We start from the raw sequence: 15,635 nt of genomic DNA, 5'->3' as shown, positions 1-15,635 counted from the left end.
ATATAGATGATTTTAAGTGAACTTAACAACATAAAGACTTTTTAACAATTATAAATTAAATAAGTGACTTCAGCCAGCATTCTTTAAACTGAGCATTATAAAGAGTTTTTTTTTCAAAAAATCGTGGGGCAAATTTATTAAACAGGCAACCATTAAACTGTAAATTAAGTCTTCTATACAAATTGTTCTTAATACAAATAAGTTAAAACAGAAACTGAAGAAATAAGCTCGAAATTATAACATATACTGAACATTTCTTTATCAGGGACTTTATTTATTCACATGTCTCCCTCGGGAAAACTTAAACATTTCTTGCAAACAGCATGAAACCAGAACAGCTTGTGAGCCACTTGCAGTTTGTTAAGGTTTTATGCTGTTTGCTGCTCATAAGTATCTAAAGTTTGGAAATGAAGCCTTTAAAATTTGAATTTAGTAAGAACGGTCTTTAATTAAAATTTACTTTCAAAGGGACAACAAATGCGTCAAAATACGTATCTAAGTGGTAGAGGGTTAAATGAAATGTATAATTCTCTAGATATTTATGTTTCCTGTTAAGGTATTTTAGCATTAAATTGTCTAAAGCAATTAAATATTGCTTCTAACATTTTTTTCATGCTGTGTACAGAAAACCCAGAAACCATGGCTTTCACATAAAATTTTTTGATTTAAAAGTATAACTTTCAGGTTTCCTGGAGGAGATTTGTGAATACAGGCTCAGATATGATAGTTTCCAACTGAAGCCTCAAATAACAGCCAGGTATCTTGCAAGAAATCTAGACACTGTACTTACCCTTCCATACAAAAGTCCATCAAAGCTGTCGTGAATTCCCAGAACTGTATACCCGTTTGCAAGAGACAGACGAACAAACGAGCGCACGACCGCGTTCATACCACAGGCAGGGGCTCCGATGTTCATTATAGCAAACTTCTGTTTATTCTGGAGAGAAACAACCAAACAAAATAAGAATTTCCCTGAGCCTGACTCATGTTTAGTCAAGTTGAGGTATGGGTTTATTGAAGAAAATGTGGCAATAACTCTAGGAAAGATAAATCGTCAAAACAACCTTAAATTTAGTGAATGACTGCGCGGAAGGGAAGTTGCCAAAACAAGATGTTATTGAAATGATTTAAGTTTCAGAGATCTTGTACCGAAACAAAGACGTTATTTGATTGTAAGCAATAATTCCCTAAAAAAATCATCGATGTGGAACGTCATGACAATATGGGCTTATCCACCCTGAAAGGACAATGTTTGCAGTCTATCTATTGGAGGTCTTAAGTGTCTCATTTTCAAGCACTAACAAAATACTTAAAAACTTTACTATTTGTAATCAATGGGAAAACCTGAAATAATATGCGCAGAACTACAGAAATAATGCATGTGGTCATCCTATACAAATTCAGATACTTAACAAAAAGTTAAATGAACCCCTTGAAAAATCAACGGAGCAGAATGGTGAGTCAATACGCCAAAGTCTAACTTATAGTTTTATCTAATTCCTATCATAAGTGTGCAAGGTCTCATGCTGAAACAAAATGTTATTCAAAGGGCAATAACTCCCCGCATAATTCATTTAACACCCCTGCAAACTCAATAAACCAAGAGATGTGTTTGTCAGAAACACAATGCCCCCTATTGCGCCGCTTTGAAGCCATATATTTGACCTTTGACATTGAAGGATGACCTTGACCTTTCACCACTCAAAATGTGCAGCTCCATGAGATACACATGCATGCCAAATATCAAGTTGCTATCTTCAATAATGCAAAAGTTATTGCAAAACTTTAACCAAGGTTAAAGTTTTGGGACACACACAATGAATGGACAGGCCACAGACGGACAGGCCAAAAACAATATGCCCCCGATCTTTCGATCCGGGGGCATAAAAATACATTCTGAGAGACAGACAAAGCTATACATGCATATCACTTACATTGACTACTCCCTTTATAGGAGGCTGCAGTTTACTCAGCAGTCTGTATGTGGTCAAGTTGTTCTGGAAACTCCTGTAAACAAAATGGGAACAACACAATAGCATCAGTCTTATAAAGACAAAGTCAGGATCACCTGAGGATTCTCACAGTAGTGCTTAACATGTCATTCCCTTCTGCAGTTCATTATCCGTAGCACTTTCTAAATTGCAAGTGAAAACACGGGCACAACTTTCTGCATTATTAAAGTAAGATGATAACAGTCAAGTTTTGTCAATAGACACTGTGAATGCCAGACTTCAATGTTGATTCCGGATTATCATATTTTATTTACATCTTAAAAACAAACAGATCAAACACAGGCTCTTAATTAGGAAAAGAGCTTTGCAAGTCGTTGTTTGTTTAGGCTCAAGTACAATAAGAGCAAAAAGCAGAAAACATCATAGTAATTTTTTATTTATATTTACACTGCCAATTTTTTTTAAATGATTACACAAACACCTCTTGTGAATGAGTTATTAGTAAATAATATAAAAGAAACATATCTTTTTGGAACAAACATTCATGTTTGTCCACAAAATAAAAACAACAACAAAGATAAGCCAATAGCTTTATGTACTATAATATATATTGAGCAAAATAGCAGAGTGTTGCACCATGCTCTGTTTTGCTACCCCCTCCCCCTGCTATCCCTCTGGAATAGTCTATACAAGAAAAGTGAACATTGTTTGATATATTTGTGTAAGTGTCTGGAAAATCAGACAATCGAAATCTTAACTGCAATTATAAGACTTACAAGAAATGTGTTTGTCAGAAACACTATGTCTCCTTCTGCGCTGCTTTGATTTATTAATTTTTTTAATATATTGTATATTATGAGTGTAATGAGCCATGTTCTTTGAAAACTGCGCTTAAGGTATGTGCATAAAGTGTAGTCCCACAAAAGACTGTGCCCAGGCTACTCAGGAATGACAATTTTTGCCTTTATTCATACAAATTTGAGTAGCCAGTTATATTTTTTTAAGTAGCCAGCGACTAAGAACTAAAACTGTTTTTTGCACTGTTTTGAATTGATATTTTGGGGAAAAGTAGCGAGTGTCAAGATTGTTAGTAAGCGGTGAAAATCGCTGGCTGCCGGAGCTTCTGGAGAACACTGCTTTATTGTATCTTTTGTTTAAAGTTGGTATTTTCTTTTCTAAAATCCAGTTTAGGCGTAAAGTGTTGTCCCTGATAAGCCTGTGCAGAATCTGGGACTAGATTTTATGAACATGCATTAAGCCCAGTTTTCCCAGAATAAGACCCTTAATATAACAGAGGCACTTACTTTCCACGAAGTCTGACGGCCTCTTCAAAGTTTCTTTCATCCATGGCCTTCTGTACCTGCTGTGTCTGTAAAACAAGGCACAAAGTGTTAGCACAATTGCAGCATATCAGCAGCTTAAGTTATTGATTGTCTCACATTGTTTCACAATTACAGTTACCTTGACCCTAACCTACCAAATCATACATAGCTTCCGTTCATGTTACACTTATTATGTGTAGTGGTCATAGACAAAACAAATAATTTAAACATTTGATTATTGGATCAAGACAAAAATTTAAATGGTTAAATATTATTTAAAAAATGTGAAAACTTGTTTTGCTTTATCAAAGAATGAAGTCCGAATTTTCCGTGGCATAGTGGGTATACTGCCCAGCGACCAGGAGGTCATGGATTTGATCCCCACTTCGGGGCATTCTTTAGATCTCCCCCAAAAAAGATAGCAAGTTCTGGTTCTACTCAAGAGTGTTACAAAAAGCCTTAGGCTTTTAATGCAATCAAGCTATAACAAGAGATTGCCAAGCAATATTGTCCCCTACCGGTGAAACTCCACCATTGTCAGTAATTTTTTATTTTTATATTTGTTGCGATAGCGACCAGAATTCTTGACGAAGGAACGAAATGAAATGACGTGCATACCCTCCATATTGCCATCTATCCATGTTTCAAGTTTCATGAAAAAATATGAAGAACTTTAAAAGTTATCGCAGGATCCAGAAAAGTGTGACAGACTGACAGACTGACTGACACACGGAGCGCAAACCATTAGTCCCCTCCGGTTTTACCGGTAGGGGACAATAAATAGATTACAAAATACATAAATAAATAGGTCAACAAACTACCGATTAAAGTATTCAATCAGTTGAATAACTTCAATCAAAAGAAAACATTTTCTTTACCTTCTGCACACATTCCATGAGTGGAACCCTCACTGTCTGGTTCCCGTCAAGGGAGATAACACAGGCTGGTGTGTCTGGTGTGGCGTCCATAAGGGCTAGTACAGCCTCAGCCCCCATACGACAACCCTGCACAATAAGAGATACAGCTGAACATGATAATTTGAGCCTCCTTTTGGAAAAACTAAGACTTATGCATGTGCATAAAGTGACATCCCAGATAAGTCTTTGCAGTCCACTCAGGCTAATTAGGGACACCATTCTACACCTGGACTGGATTTTGGTTCAGAAGAGACTTTCTTTATACAAATAAATACCATAAAAGCTGATAGTGTTGTCCCTCACTAGCCTGTGCAGACTGCACAGGATCCTCTAGGACAACACTTTATGCTCATGCATTAAGTCTGGTTTTTCCAGATCGAGGCTCATCCTCAAAATGTAATTTCATGCAAACTAAATACAATTTAAAGACAACAACTTATTTTCTCATGCCCACAAAATTGTCACTGTGACCCCTGCTCTTTTCTTATAATTTGCAAATATAGTTCGAAAGTATTATATAGAGAGTTCATATGATTAACAATTCCTTTGCCCTAAGCAATCATTAAATAAATAAACCATTAAAGATAACTCTATTTTTATAAAAATAATTTAGAAATGACGCGGCAGAGGCCGATGCGTATCCCCACGCCGCATGTTTGACCCAGGGGCGCCCCAGGGTTGGTAACGGGGCCATGCATAGATAAGATTGACTGTATTGTCATAAGAGAAGTTCAGTATCAATTAGAAGTGAATCGGTGTAGAAATGAAGAAATTATAGTAAAAGGCAATTTTGGGTGGACGTGGCCTATGCGGGCGGGCGCCCAAGGGTTGGTAATGGGGCCATGCATAGTTGAGATTGACTGTATTGTGATAAGAGAGATTCAGTATCAATGTGAAGTGAATCCGTGTAGAAATGAAGAAATTAAAGTAAAAGGCAATTTTGAGTGGGCGTGGCCTATGTGGGCGGGGCGCCCCAGGGTTGGTAATGGGGCCATGCATAGTTGAGATTAAACGTATAGTCATAAGAGAGGTTCAGTATCAATTTGAAGTAAATCGGTGTAGAAATGAAGAAATTATAGTAAAAGGCAATTTTGGGTGGGCGTGGCCTATGTGGGCGGGGCACCCCAGGGTTGGTAATGGGGCCATACATAGTTGAGATTGACTGTATTGTCATAAGAGAGGTTCAGTATCAATCTGAAGTAAATGGGTGTAGAAATGAAGAAATTATAGTAAAAGGCAATTTTGGGTGGGCGTGGCCTATGTGGGCGGGGCGCCCCAGGGTTGGTAATGGGGCCATGCATAGTTGAGATTGACTGTATTGTGATAAGAGAGGTTCAGTATCAATTTGAAGTGAATACGTGTAGAAATGAAGAAATTATAGTAAAAGGCAATTTTGGGTGGGCGTGGCCTATGTGGGCGGGGCGCCCCAGGGTTAGTAATGGGGCCATGCATAGTTGAGAGTGACCGTATTGTCATAAGAGAGGTTCAGTATCAATTTGAAGTGAATCGGTGTAGAAATGAAGAAATTATTGTAAAAGGCAATTTTGGGTGGGCGTGGCCTATGTGGGTGGGGCACCCCAGGGTTGGTATTGGGGCCATGCATAGCTGAGATTGACCGTATTGTCATAAGAGAAGTTCAGTATCAATTTGAAGTGAATCAGTGTAGAAATGAAGAAATTATAGTAAAATGCAATTTTGGGTGGGCGGGGCGCCCCAGGGTTGGTAATGGGGCCATGCATAGTTGAGATTGACCGTATTGTCATAAGATAGGTTCAGTACCAATTTGGAGACAATAGGTGTAGAAATGAAGAAATTATAGTAAAATAACCTAAAAACATGAGTAAACTTCTCTGACCCGGCCCCATCCCAACCCCCATAACTTTTTACCCAGGGGTCAGATCAAAATTCCAAATAGTGCAGGGTCGCTCATATGCTCATAGCTACCATGTGTGTAAGTTTCAAGGTTCTAGTGCTAATAGTGTAGGAGGAGATAGTGGCCAGGACCGACGGACAGACAGACGGCGGAGATAACCACAATATCCCCATGCTTTTCAAAAAGCCTGGGGATAAATACTGCACAAGCTGATGGTGCTACAACCTTTAACCTTTTAATCCCTGACCTTGTTGTATGCCTATACAAGTCTGTGTTGTGGGAGTTAGTTCCCCTACCAATGTTGTCAAAAGTTACTTCCCCTACCAGTATTTGTCAAAAGTTACTTCCCCTACCAGTATTCTGTCAAAAGCAGTTGGACTGCCTCCTCTCTGTACATGACCAAGGACTGTAACTCTCGTGTCATACTTCAGTCGGTCTATGATCAACTAAAAACAGTGAAAGCACATCAACTTGTAATTATTCATGAGCAGACTGCTATTTTTAAATTCATTTTGCAAAATGGGTGAACATACACCAAGTCTATGTTTACTTTTTTAAGCTACTTTTGAATAACATGCTTGTTTACTAGCATTGGTTGAATTACCAGTATGATTGCTTTTTATGTTTACTAAGTGCTTACTGTAAAGTTATAGTGAACAAACTTTATGATGTTTGATGTTAATTTCTTTCTTTACTGTTAGAAGTGTTACGTAACAGCCCTTAACATCAAACTGTTTGTTTGAATTTTTGGTCCTATTTAGTTTTCCTATATTTGAATCATACAACATAGCTCAGTTTACCTACTCCCACATTCTTGGATAGGCCCGATGTAAAATCATAATTTTTTTTTTTACAGGAAACTTTTTTTACTAGTAACCAATTACAGAACTTCTTGGATCAGAGGGCAATGGCCGTAGGCAGGAACTCACAACAAGCCCCAACACATTCTGTTGACAAAACTGACAAAATCTGGATTGAGAGTTCTATGCTGCACCATCTGAGCTAGATGGACCTACATTATCACACATATGTTCTTAATTGTGAATGAAGTTTAGACCACCTTACATCCTTGATCTTGTTGGATGTAATGGGGTTACCATGTCGTTCAAGTTTAGACCTAACTTACATCCTTGATCTTGTTGGCTGTTATGGGGTTACCATGTCGGTCAAGTTTAGACCTAACTTACTTCTTTGATTTTGTTGGCTGTTATGGGGTTACCATGCCCATCAAGTTTACAACTAACTTACATCTTTGACCTTGTTGGCTGTTATGGGGTTACCCTGTCGGTCAATTGCACCCTCAGCTACCAGTATCACGTTTAATCTCTGACCCGTACTCCTCTCCTAGAAATACGAAAGCTATTACAAATGTATGTAAATATAATGAATAACTAGCACATCCTTTGACATAAACATTACATGAATAATGTATATTGCATGTCTGGAGTGTACACATTCTTTTACTGTTTAATATTTAACCAATAACAGATCTTAACAATATGTCTGAAAAAAAAGTTTTCCAAAAAAAATCGACATCATGTTTGATTTTTATTTTTGAACGTTAATTGAAATTTAACACTCTTTTTAAATTGTGTAGATACAAATACTTAAAATGAACTAATATATTAAATTAACAAGGGACAAAATTGTCACAAAACCAGGTTTTCATTGTGAAAAAAAAATCTGATAAAGGGAGAAAACTCAAACTGAACTTTTGAAATGAACAAACAAAATTAACCCCCTTTGTAAGTTTGTTTTTAAAAAAAATCTATTTTTAGTCGTGGCGACCTTGACATTGGAGATATTGACGTGATTCTTTCGTGCGACACACCGTTCCATGATGGTGAACAAATGTGCCAAATGATTTTAAAATCTCACAATGAATGACATAGTTATGGCCAGGACAAGCTCATTTATGGCCATTTTTGACCTTTGAACTCAAAGTGTGACCTTGACCTTGGAGATATCGACGTTATTATTTCGCGTGACACACCGTCCAATGATGTTGAACAAATTTGCCAAATGATTTTAAAATCTGACAATGAACGACATAGTTATGGCCCGGACAAGCTTGTTCCGCCCGCCCGCCAGCCAGCCCGCCAGCCAGCCAGCCAGCCCGCCCGCATTCGCCAATCTAATAACCAGTTTTTTCCTTCGGAAAACCTGGTTAAAAATAAAGCAGGACCAATATCAACCATATCAACAATACCTGAGATTTTTTAGGAGAGAAAAGTATTTCTGTTTTTGCGTGCAAGAATAAATAAACCAATAAATTCTTCAAAACAATAACCAATCCAAAGTTTTCAAATAAGTACTAAATGAAAATATTAATAACAATTCCGTAGAAGAATACATACAGCAGACAGTTTTTTACATAAGGTGTCTTCCCATCCTTCCTCTGGTGGCCACTCAGGGATGAATACCCAGTCTGCTTCACAGGCCAGGGAAGCTACTAGGGCCAGGTAACTGTGAGAGAGAGGTCACATGGTGAGTAGGACAAATATTCATGTATACTAACATTGGGGCCACTCCGGGTCGAGTACCCAGTCTGCCTTACAGGCCAGGGAAGCTACTAAGGCCAGGTAACTGTGAGAGAGAGAGAGAGTTCACATGGTGGGTGGGCCAGATATAAATGTATAATAACATTGGTGCCACTCAGGGTTGAATACATAGAAGTCAGAGAGGCCACTTTTGCTACTAGTGATAGAAATAAACTGACATCGGATCCTTTTGGTAAGATGAAGATGAAACGTGGCGGCTCATTTGGACTGTGCATCCTAAAGACTTGATTTGAACAACCCTTGTCTTAGAGAACCACTCAGTAACGCTTCATTCCAAACAGGAAACTCTTTTCCTAGCAGTTTCAAATATGATAATTTAAAGGCTATTTTTTGTATAATTTTGACAAAAATGTTTTTAAAAACCATACAACCTCTTGAAGATGGCCAGATGCGTCGTTTTAATCCCCTCTTAAAAGGATCATGATGCAAAGTTACAAACCAATTATAAAACCTTTGGATAGGTTTGCTATCTTGCTTTGAATTACTAAAAACAGTCGTTGTGGAAGACCACAACAGTATGCCTTGCAGTTATACCAGAGGAAAATACAATAATTTATGCAATTGTGCTATTTAGTTCTATATCAACCAATTTTAACTTGAAAGCATAATTTGAACTAGCTTTGTTATAAGATTTGACATACACCCAACTTGAAGTCTATTTCACCAAGAAGTAGCCCATTTGAATAATTGTATATTGAAAATAACCCAAGTTAGGTTTCGTAAAAGGGTAAATATGGAATACAATAAATAAGTATCCAAAACTGTCAGAAATGCGTGTTGGTGCTAGTCTTAACACATAAATCTACTCCACATGTCACATACAGACAGATTGACAGAAAGTTTTTATGTCTCTCACATGAAGATGCTAGGCTCATATATAAATTTTAACACATTATGAAGTACCAGGTCCATACCCAGAATTTGCTTCACTAACAACTCGGTAATGCTTTATGTCATATAACATGTATCATAGTGTGATATTGACAGTTTCTCCACATACATGGCTCTTCTTCATGGCAGACAAATTAGACTTTTAAAACACCTTCAACAACCTAAGTACCATGATGACTTACCCACAGTGACGACCCATTACTTCCAACACAAATGCCCTCTGATGACTGAAATGCAGACAAAATGACAAAGGTTTTAGAAAATAATTTCCATTTATTAATGTTCATTTGCCAATAAATAATAGTTTGGATGTCAGATGTCAACTCCGAAGAACTTGCCATTACATGAACATAATAATTTTTATTATTTATGACAATACAGCCAGATTTGACTATCAATTTGTTTAGCCATGCAGAAAGCTATTTCAATATTCAAACATTTTCACTACAGTTGCTACATTTTTTCCTTACTAAAGAGGACCAAAAATAGATAGCAAATCTTATCTTCAATTCTTATCAGTTCAATATAAAACAGGCTATGAGAAAAGGGGCCTTAAATGCATGTGCGTAGTGTAATCCTATATAACCCTGTACAGTCCAGACAGACTAATTAGAAATGAAACTTAATGCTTTTTCTGTATTTTTCGATTAAAGAAAAGACTCTTTTACACTAAAATCTGGTTTAGACAGAAAGAGTCCTCCCTGATAAGCCTGTGCAGTACGGACAGGCGAATATAGGACGACACTTTACGCACATGTATTAAACCCCCTTTTCACAAAGCGAGGCTCGTATTTACCTTGATGCAGTGGTGGATATGGTGTCAACACACTCCATGATGCGATGTAGAGCAGTGTCTGTACCGATAGTCATGTCCGTCCCACAGAAGTCGTTGTCTATAGAGCCAACCATTCCAACCACATTGAGGTGAGAACAGCTTGCCTTCTGCTCCTCTGTGATACGATCTGTAACAACACAGCAACTCCATCATGAGCAATCTTCTATTATCTGTACAGTGTGTATTTTTAAACTACCAGTAAACGTTGTTGTTTTATTAAACTATCTGTATAAATTTTGTGTACCTATAAACTATCAGTAAAGTTTGTGTACTTAATAAACTTGAGCGTTGTCAAAAATATGACAAATACATCCCCACAAGTTTGTCACCAGTGTTCCAGGAAAAGCAACTCAGCCATGTGTGGATCGATAGGATGAAAAGTGCCTGGCTTATCTATGGTTTAATGATATGAGTAAGTAGTAAGCTCAACAAATTTATAACAATTTTAGCAGTCAGACCACAAACAGAGTGACTCCAGAGCGTTTCGATAAGCCATAGACTTTTAAATAGATAGATATAAATAAATAGGTTCTAACTAAAAAACATTACTATTCTGCAACTTCTAAATAACAAATTAAAAACAACACTGAGAAGTGCTTATTCTTACTTCGTTTGCTGAGCTCCTCCAGTATAGATGGCCACTCCTGCCTGAATATATTTGCCCCAGTGAGGGACCCGTCACCGCCAATGCACACCAGGTTGGTGATGTTTCGCTCTATCAGGTTCTGGGCCGCCTGTAGACGACCATCCAGGGTGCGGAACGAGCTGCACCGGGCACTGCCTATCACTGTCCCACCCTGGGAGAAAGATAAACAGTGGTTAATGTTATTATATGTGTGCGATAATACAAACTAATTTAGTTGTTCTTAGAAACGTTTTTTACTAAAACTATTAACCCTGTACCCCTTAGATACGTATTTTCACGCAAGTGCAGTTTCTTAGAAAGCTTAATTTTATTAAAGACCTTTCTTAATATATGTATGTTTTAAAGGCTTCATTTCCAAACTTTAGATACTGATGAGCAGTAAACAGCATAAAACCTGCAAAAACTGGGAGTTACTCACAGGCTGTTCTGGTTTTACCCTGTTTGCACATAGCCATTTTCACTATGCTTCTGAGTGGCAAAGGGTTAAATGTTAAAGAAGTTTTACTTTTTACATTTGAGGATGTATTATTAAACGTATAAACCCTGTGAGAGGGTAAGAGGTTACTGTTTGTTTTTGTGATTGTTTTTTGCCATTTTCAGCAATATTTCTGTCATTTCATAGAGGTCAGTTAACATGTTAACTTAAACTGCTACTCTTTTCCTGTTTAAGCTCCAGTATTATGAGCAAATACTAATGGTATAAATTGATCGCAGTAACTGACAACTGTCCCACTTGAATCTGAGGTCAGAGCAGAATGGATATAGATAGGATATTGTCTTGTCTATTGTGACACCTTAAATATTTTGTCACATCTAACTCCTGCAAAAATCAAAAGCAAGGGACAAGAGTTGGGTTTGTGTGGGCGAGGAGGGGGGAGGGGGCAAGAGGAAAGAGGGGGTAGGGCAAAGGGGGGGGGGAGAGATACTTTACCAGTTGCATGATTCCTGAAGAGCTGGCCCATGTTGCCTCCACGATGTTGTCATTGCCATCCACCATGCCCTGGTAGCCCTACAACATACAGTCATCATCATTACATGCACACAGAGTCATACACAATTACTCTGCAGGTCAGTAAAAAATCAACAAAAACTGGCAATCAAGGATTTTTCTTTCCTTCCCATTATTTAACATACCAAGGTTGAAGGTTTTCCAGTTGATTGTTCTGTATACAAAATAGTTCATAAACAAAATAGACAGAATACTTGCCATTTGACTGGCTGATGGATTTCATTTATCTACTGTAAATGTATCATATTGAAAAAAAACTAAAATCAGTAACCGAAGATGACAAACATCAACATATTTTACATATATTAATCAACATATCTATTAAGTTTCATGTTGATTTGCAAAAAACTGAAAAAGTACACCCAAACACACATTTCGTTAACATGGGTATAATAATTTATAGCAGCAGCATCAGTTACTTAACACTGTTTAAAATACATCGCAGGCAGGGTATACATTATTGTGAAATGAAAAATGATGCTGAAAAATTACATCCTTGCTTCTCAATATCATCTCATAACAGTTTAATATTTTATTTTCTAACAGTTATTAATAAATCATTAACTCTTAAAATTTGACATACAAATCTGTAAGTTGAACATGGATATGTAGGTATACCTCTTTAATGTAGAATGTTTTACATCCAAGATAGAAACCCATGCGGACAACAGCTCTTACAGCAGAGTTCATACCTGAAAATCAAAGAATTCATACAATTAGCATTCAGGGCCCTCACACTACTTAGGGGGAAGGGGTCCGCAGCCCTTAGGAGGGGGAATTTTCGCGGCGTTTCCCTTTTTGGGGGATATTTTTACTTACTCTCTCATTATTTCATTTGTACATGTTTGCACTATATTCATTGCATTTTTCATATTTTAGTATGTTTTAAAAGATTAAATTTAAATAGAATTGAGATATAATAATCATGAGACACATCTTTTTATTTAAAAAAAAAAAAAAAAAAAAAATTTTTTTTTTTTTTTTTTTTTTAGGGGGAATTTCCCCACCCCCCCCCCCCCCCAAAAGGGGAAAAAAGTATACTTTTCAGGTGGGGGACTGCCGGCGGCAGATTTGATAGATTGAGGGCCCTGGCATTTAAGTTCATTGTTAAGTAAGTAATGGAATATTTTAGACATTTAAGTTGTCATATTACAGAGAGGTCTATTTTATTGTTGGATGAAATTATCACAATGCTGATTAAAACTATTTGAAATTAACATTATGCCCAAACAAATTGTGTAGAAGACAATTCACACAAAATAAATCACAGTTTTCCCATTTTTTGTGCAATTAATTGGCATATTCAAAAGCTCAAAAACTATTTCTCTTTCACAATTTTGAGGGCTAAATTAAATTAACATTTATTGGGTATTAAGGATCTTCTCGTTATTTGTTTTTATTTTGACATTGATACAAGTAAGGACTATCTATTTATTGTTGTAAAGATGTAGTAGAGCCTAATTTAAAACTTTCTGATTTTTGTAATCATTTTCAAGGGACTTCTTTACATTTTGTAAAAATAAATGTTTTCAAACTTATTGTCATGGATTCAAAAAGTAAATGTACAATGAACATCTGTGAGCGAAATAACACTTATGAATGAGACACATTATAAAAATACATGTTCTTGAAGGAATAATCACTTTTCAAAATCAATTATTTTATAAAATGTACCAAACACCAAAATATTGAAGAATTTGGAGAGTTCTGTTGTTATTGTTATTTTTTGACTATGCGTGCATTGCATGTACAGTATTAAGTATAAAATAAAACAAATGTACTACACTTTTTTAGCAGCACGGATGGCCAATTGGTTTTTGCGCTTGACTTTTACTCCAAGGGTCAGTGGTTCAAGCATAGGTGGTGATAACTTTATTCTTTCTTTAATTTCATTTTTGTTTTATACTGGGGATTTTTAGTTCTGGTGTTTAAAATTTAAAGCATGTAATAGCGAACTTTAAGTCTGTGAACAAAACCCTTGATGAATTTATTTAAAACAAGAGCTGTCAGACGAAAATAGGGCCATAATTATTACAAAATGCTTGATACAGTTGTCTGCTCTTGTTTATAGGTTGGGGTCATGTTGGTAAAGAAGTATGCAAAATATGAAAGCAATATGTCAAGGGACATACTAGGAAATATTTGGGGTGGTACGCAAACTTTAACATTTGCACGCTAACGCTAACACTAACGCCATGGTGAGAAGGATAGCTCCTCTATATATATATCACATATATAATAGTCGAGCTAAAAACTGACATATTTGTAATAAATACTGATTTAAAGTGTGGCTATCAGTTAGGTCGCAGAACACCAATCTTTTGGCTTTTTTTTTGCACATCGTGATATTTGATGTAGCCAAAGTGGATAAGGATGTCGAACATTTACAATGTTCCAAATTTATAAATAATAAAAAATGTCAACAAGAATAGTGTGTCGAAATATTGTTGTGTCTTTTAGGGTGCATGAGAAGAATAGTTTTGGTAGGTAGCCAATTAGCTAAATGTAATGTGTTTTTGAAGTTAATTAATCACTTTCCTTAAATGGTAACGAACGACATCTGTTTCGTGATGCACAAAAAATTCTTGTAAAGAACTGCCGTTGTGTTGTTGTGCTCATGGAGGGATGCATATGGACTCCCACTGAGCCGTCATAGCCAAAAATTTCAAAGGCTCTGGGAGTCAGTTTACATGGACTAGATATTGCTACACAGCGCAACAATAAATTGAACTTGCAGTACAATTAAGTATTTTAGAAATTTAAACATATTTAATGTCTAAGTAGTGAAACAGAGAGTGCAGTTAGTGATCCTAAACTTCTTTTAGAAGTGTATTGCATGTCAATATCATTTAATGTTATTGTTTTGAACCTTGCGAATCGCCTCCGCTGGTGAAAACTCCGATTGCTTTCCCACCAAAACTACCGGGCTTGATTTCTTCGCCCTCCTTTCCTGGCTCAACGGCCACGCTGTACTTCCTTGACAGCAAATGACTTGCCGCCATTGTCACAAAATTCCAAAGCCAACAGAATCAAGGATGCTGCTAAAACTGCGCTGTAGCCTATCGTCCTTCAGACTCGAACGTCCTTGACCTTGGCTTAGATCCGGGTTGTGCTTACATGGCATATAGTTGACCGGGTACCAAACTAATATACTAGACTGGTTAGTTACAATATAAGAGAAAGAAAATTTACTATCTATGGAAAACATATGTGACATGTTGAGCGGTTGGTACACTTGATGAAAAACACACATACAGGCAGAGCAAGGGGGCGTCCATAAATAACGTCACGCTCCAGAGGGGGTAGGGTGGGCTGTTAGAAGGTGTTACAGGGGGTAGGGGGTGGGTCAGGCCATATACATATAATAGTTATTATAATAATAAAAATTCGACAATCTAATAAATTCGTATAATGTGTAAAAAGATTACGCAATCGGGAGATTGTCTTAAACCTAACCTCAACTTTTGTAAATGAAAAATCAGCATAAATATTATGTGTATTATATTTATATACTTGTCGAGTCTGATTTTTGACAACTGTTGACAACTAGCTATTCTACTATTAAACGTCATTTTTATATATATTGCTAAAATTCTATAAAGTGGAAATGTTATGTTTTACAGATGTTG

At 36.7% G+C, this 15,635-nt stretch overlaps 1 protein-coding gene across 8 annotated transcripts in view; it reads right to left on the bottom strand.

Moving 5' to 3' along the window:
- Nucleotides 1–15,103, bottom strand: part of LOC127864805 (ATP-dependent 6-phosphofructokinase, platelet type-like) — a 35,399-nt gene extending 20,296 nt beyond the window's left edge. For 6 of the 8 annotated variants that reach the window (XM_052404683.1, XM_052404684.1, XM_052404687.1 and 3 more), the window contains exons 1-13: nt 14,876–15,102; nt 12,625–12,698; nt 11,929–12,006; nt 10,959–11,148; nt 10,313–10,478; nt 9,699–9,743; nt 8,422–8,530; nt 7,313–7,408; nt 6,418–6,510; nt 4,153–4,278; nt 3,257–3,321; nt 1,935–2,007; nt 791–937 (exon numbers count right to left, since the gene is read on the bottom strand). In XM_052404683.1, the coding sequence (XP_052260643.1) occupies nt 791–937; nt 1,935–2,007; nt 3,257–3,321; nt 4,153–4,278; nt 6,418–6,510; nt 7,313–7,408; nt 8,422–8,530; nt 9,699–9,743; nt 10,313–10,478; nt 10,959–11,148; nt 11,929–12,006; nt 12,625–12,698; nt 14,876–15,008 (1,395 nt within the window). In that variant the 5' untranslated portion in view covers nt 15,009–15,102. Of the gene's footprint in view, nt 1–790; nt 938–1,934; nt 2,008–3,256; nt 3,322–4,152; nt 4,279–6,417; nt 6,511–7,312; nt 7,409–8,421; nt 8,531–9,698; nt 9,744–10,312; nt 10,479–10,958; nt 11,149–11,928; nt 12,007–12,624; nt 12,699–14,875 lie in introns of all 8 variants that reach the window. The other 2 variants (XM_052404681.1, XM_052404682.1) reach the window with 1 other exon arrangement.
- Between the last annotated feature and the right edge of the window lie 532 nt (nt 15,104–15,635).

The sequence above is a fragment of the Dreissena polymorpha genome, chromosome 1 (genome assembly GCF_020536995.1).
Source record: "Dreissena polymorpha isolate Duluth1 chromosome 1, UMN_Dpol_1.0, whole genome shotgun sequence".
NCBI classification, from domain to species: Eukaryota; Metazoa; Mollusca; class Bivalvia; order Myida; family Dreissenidae; genus Dreissena; species Dreissena polymorpha.
This window is presented reverse-complemented; position numbering and strand designations above follow the sequence as displayed.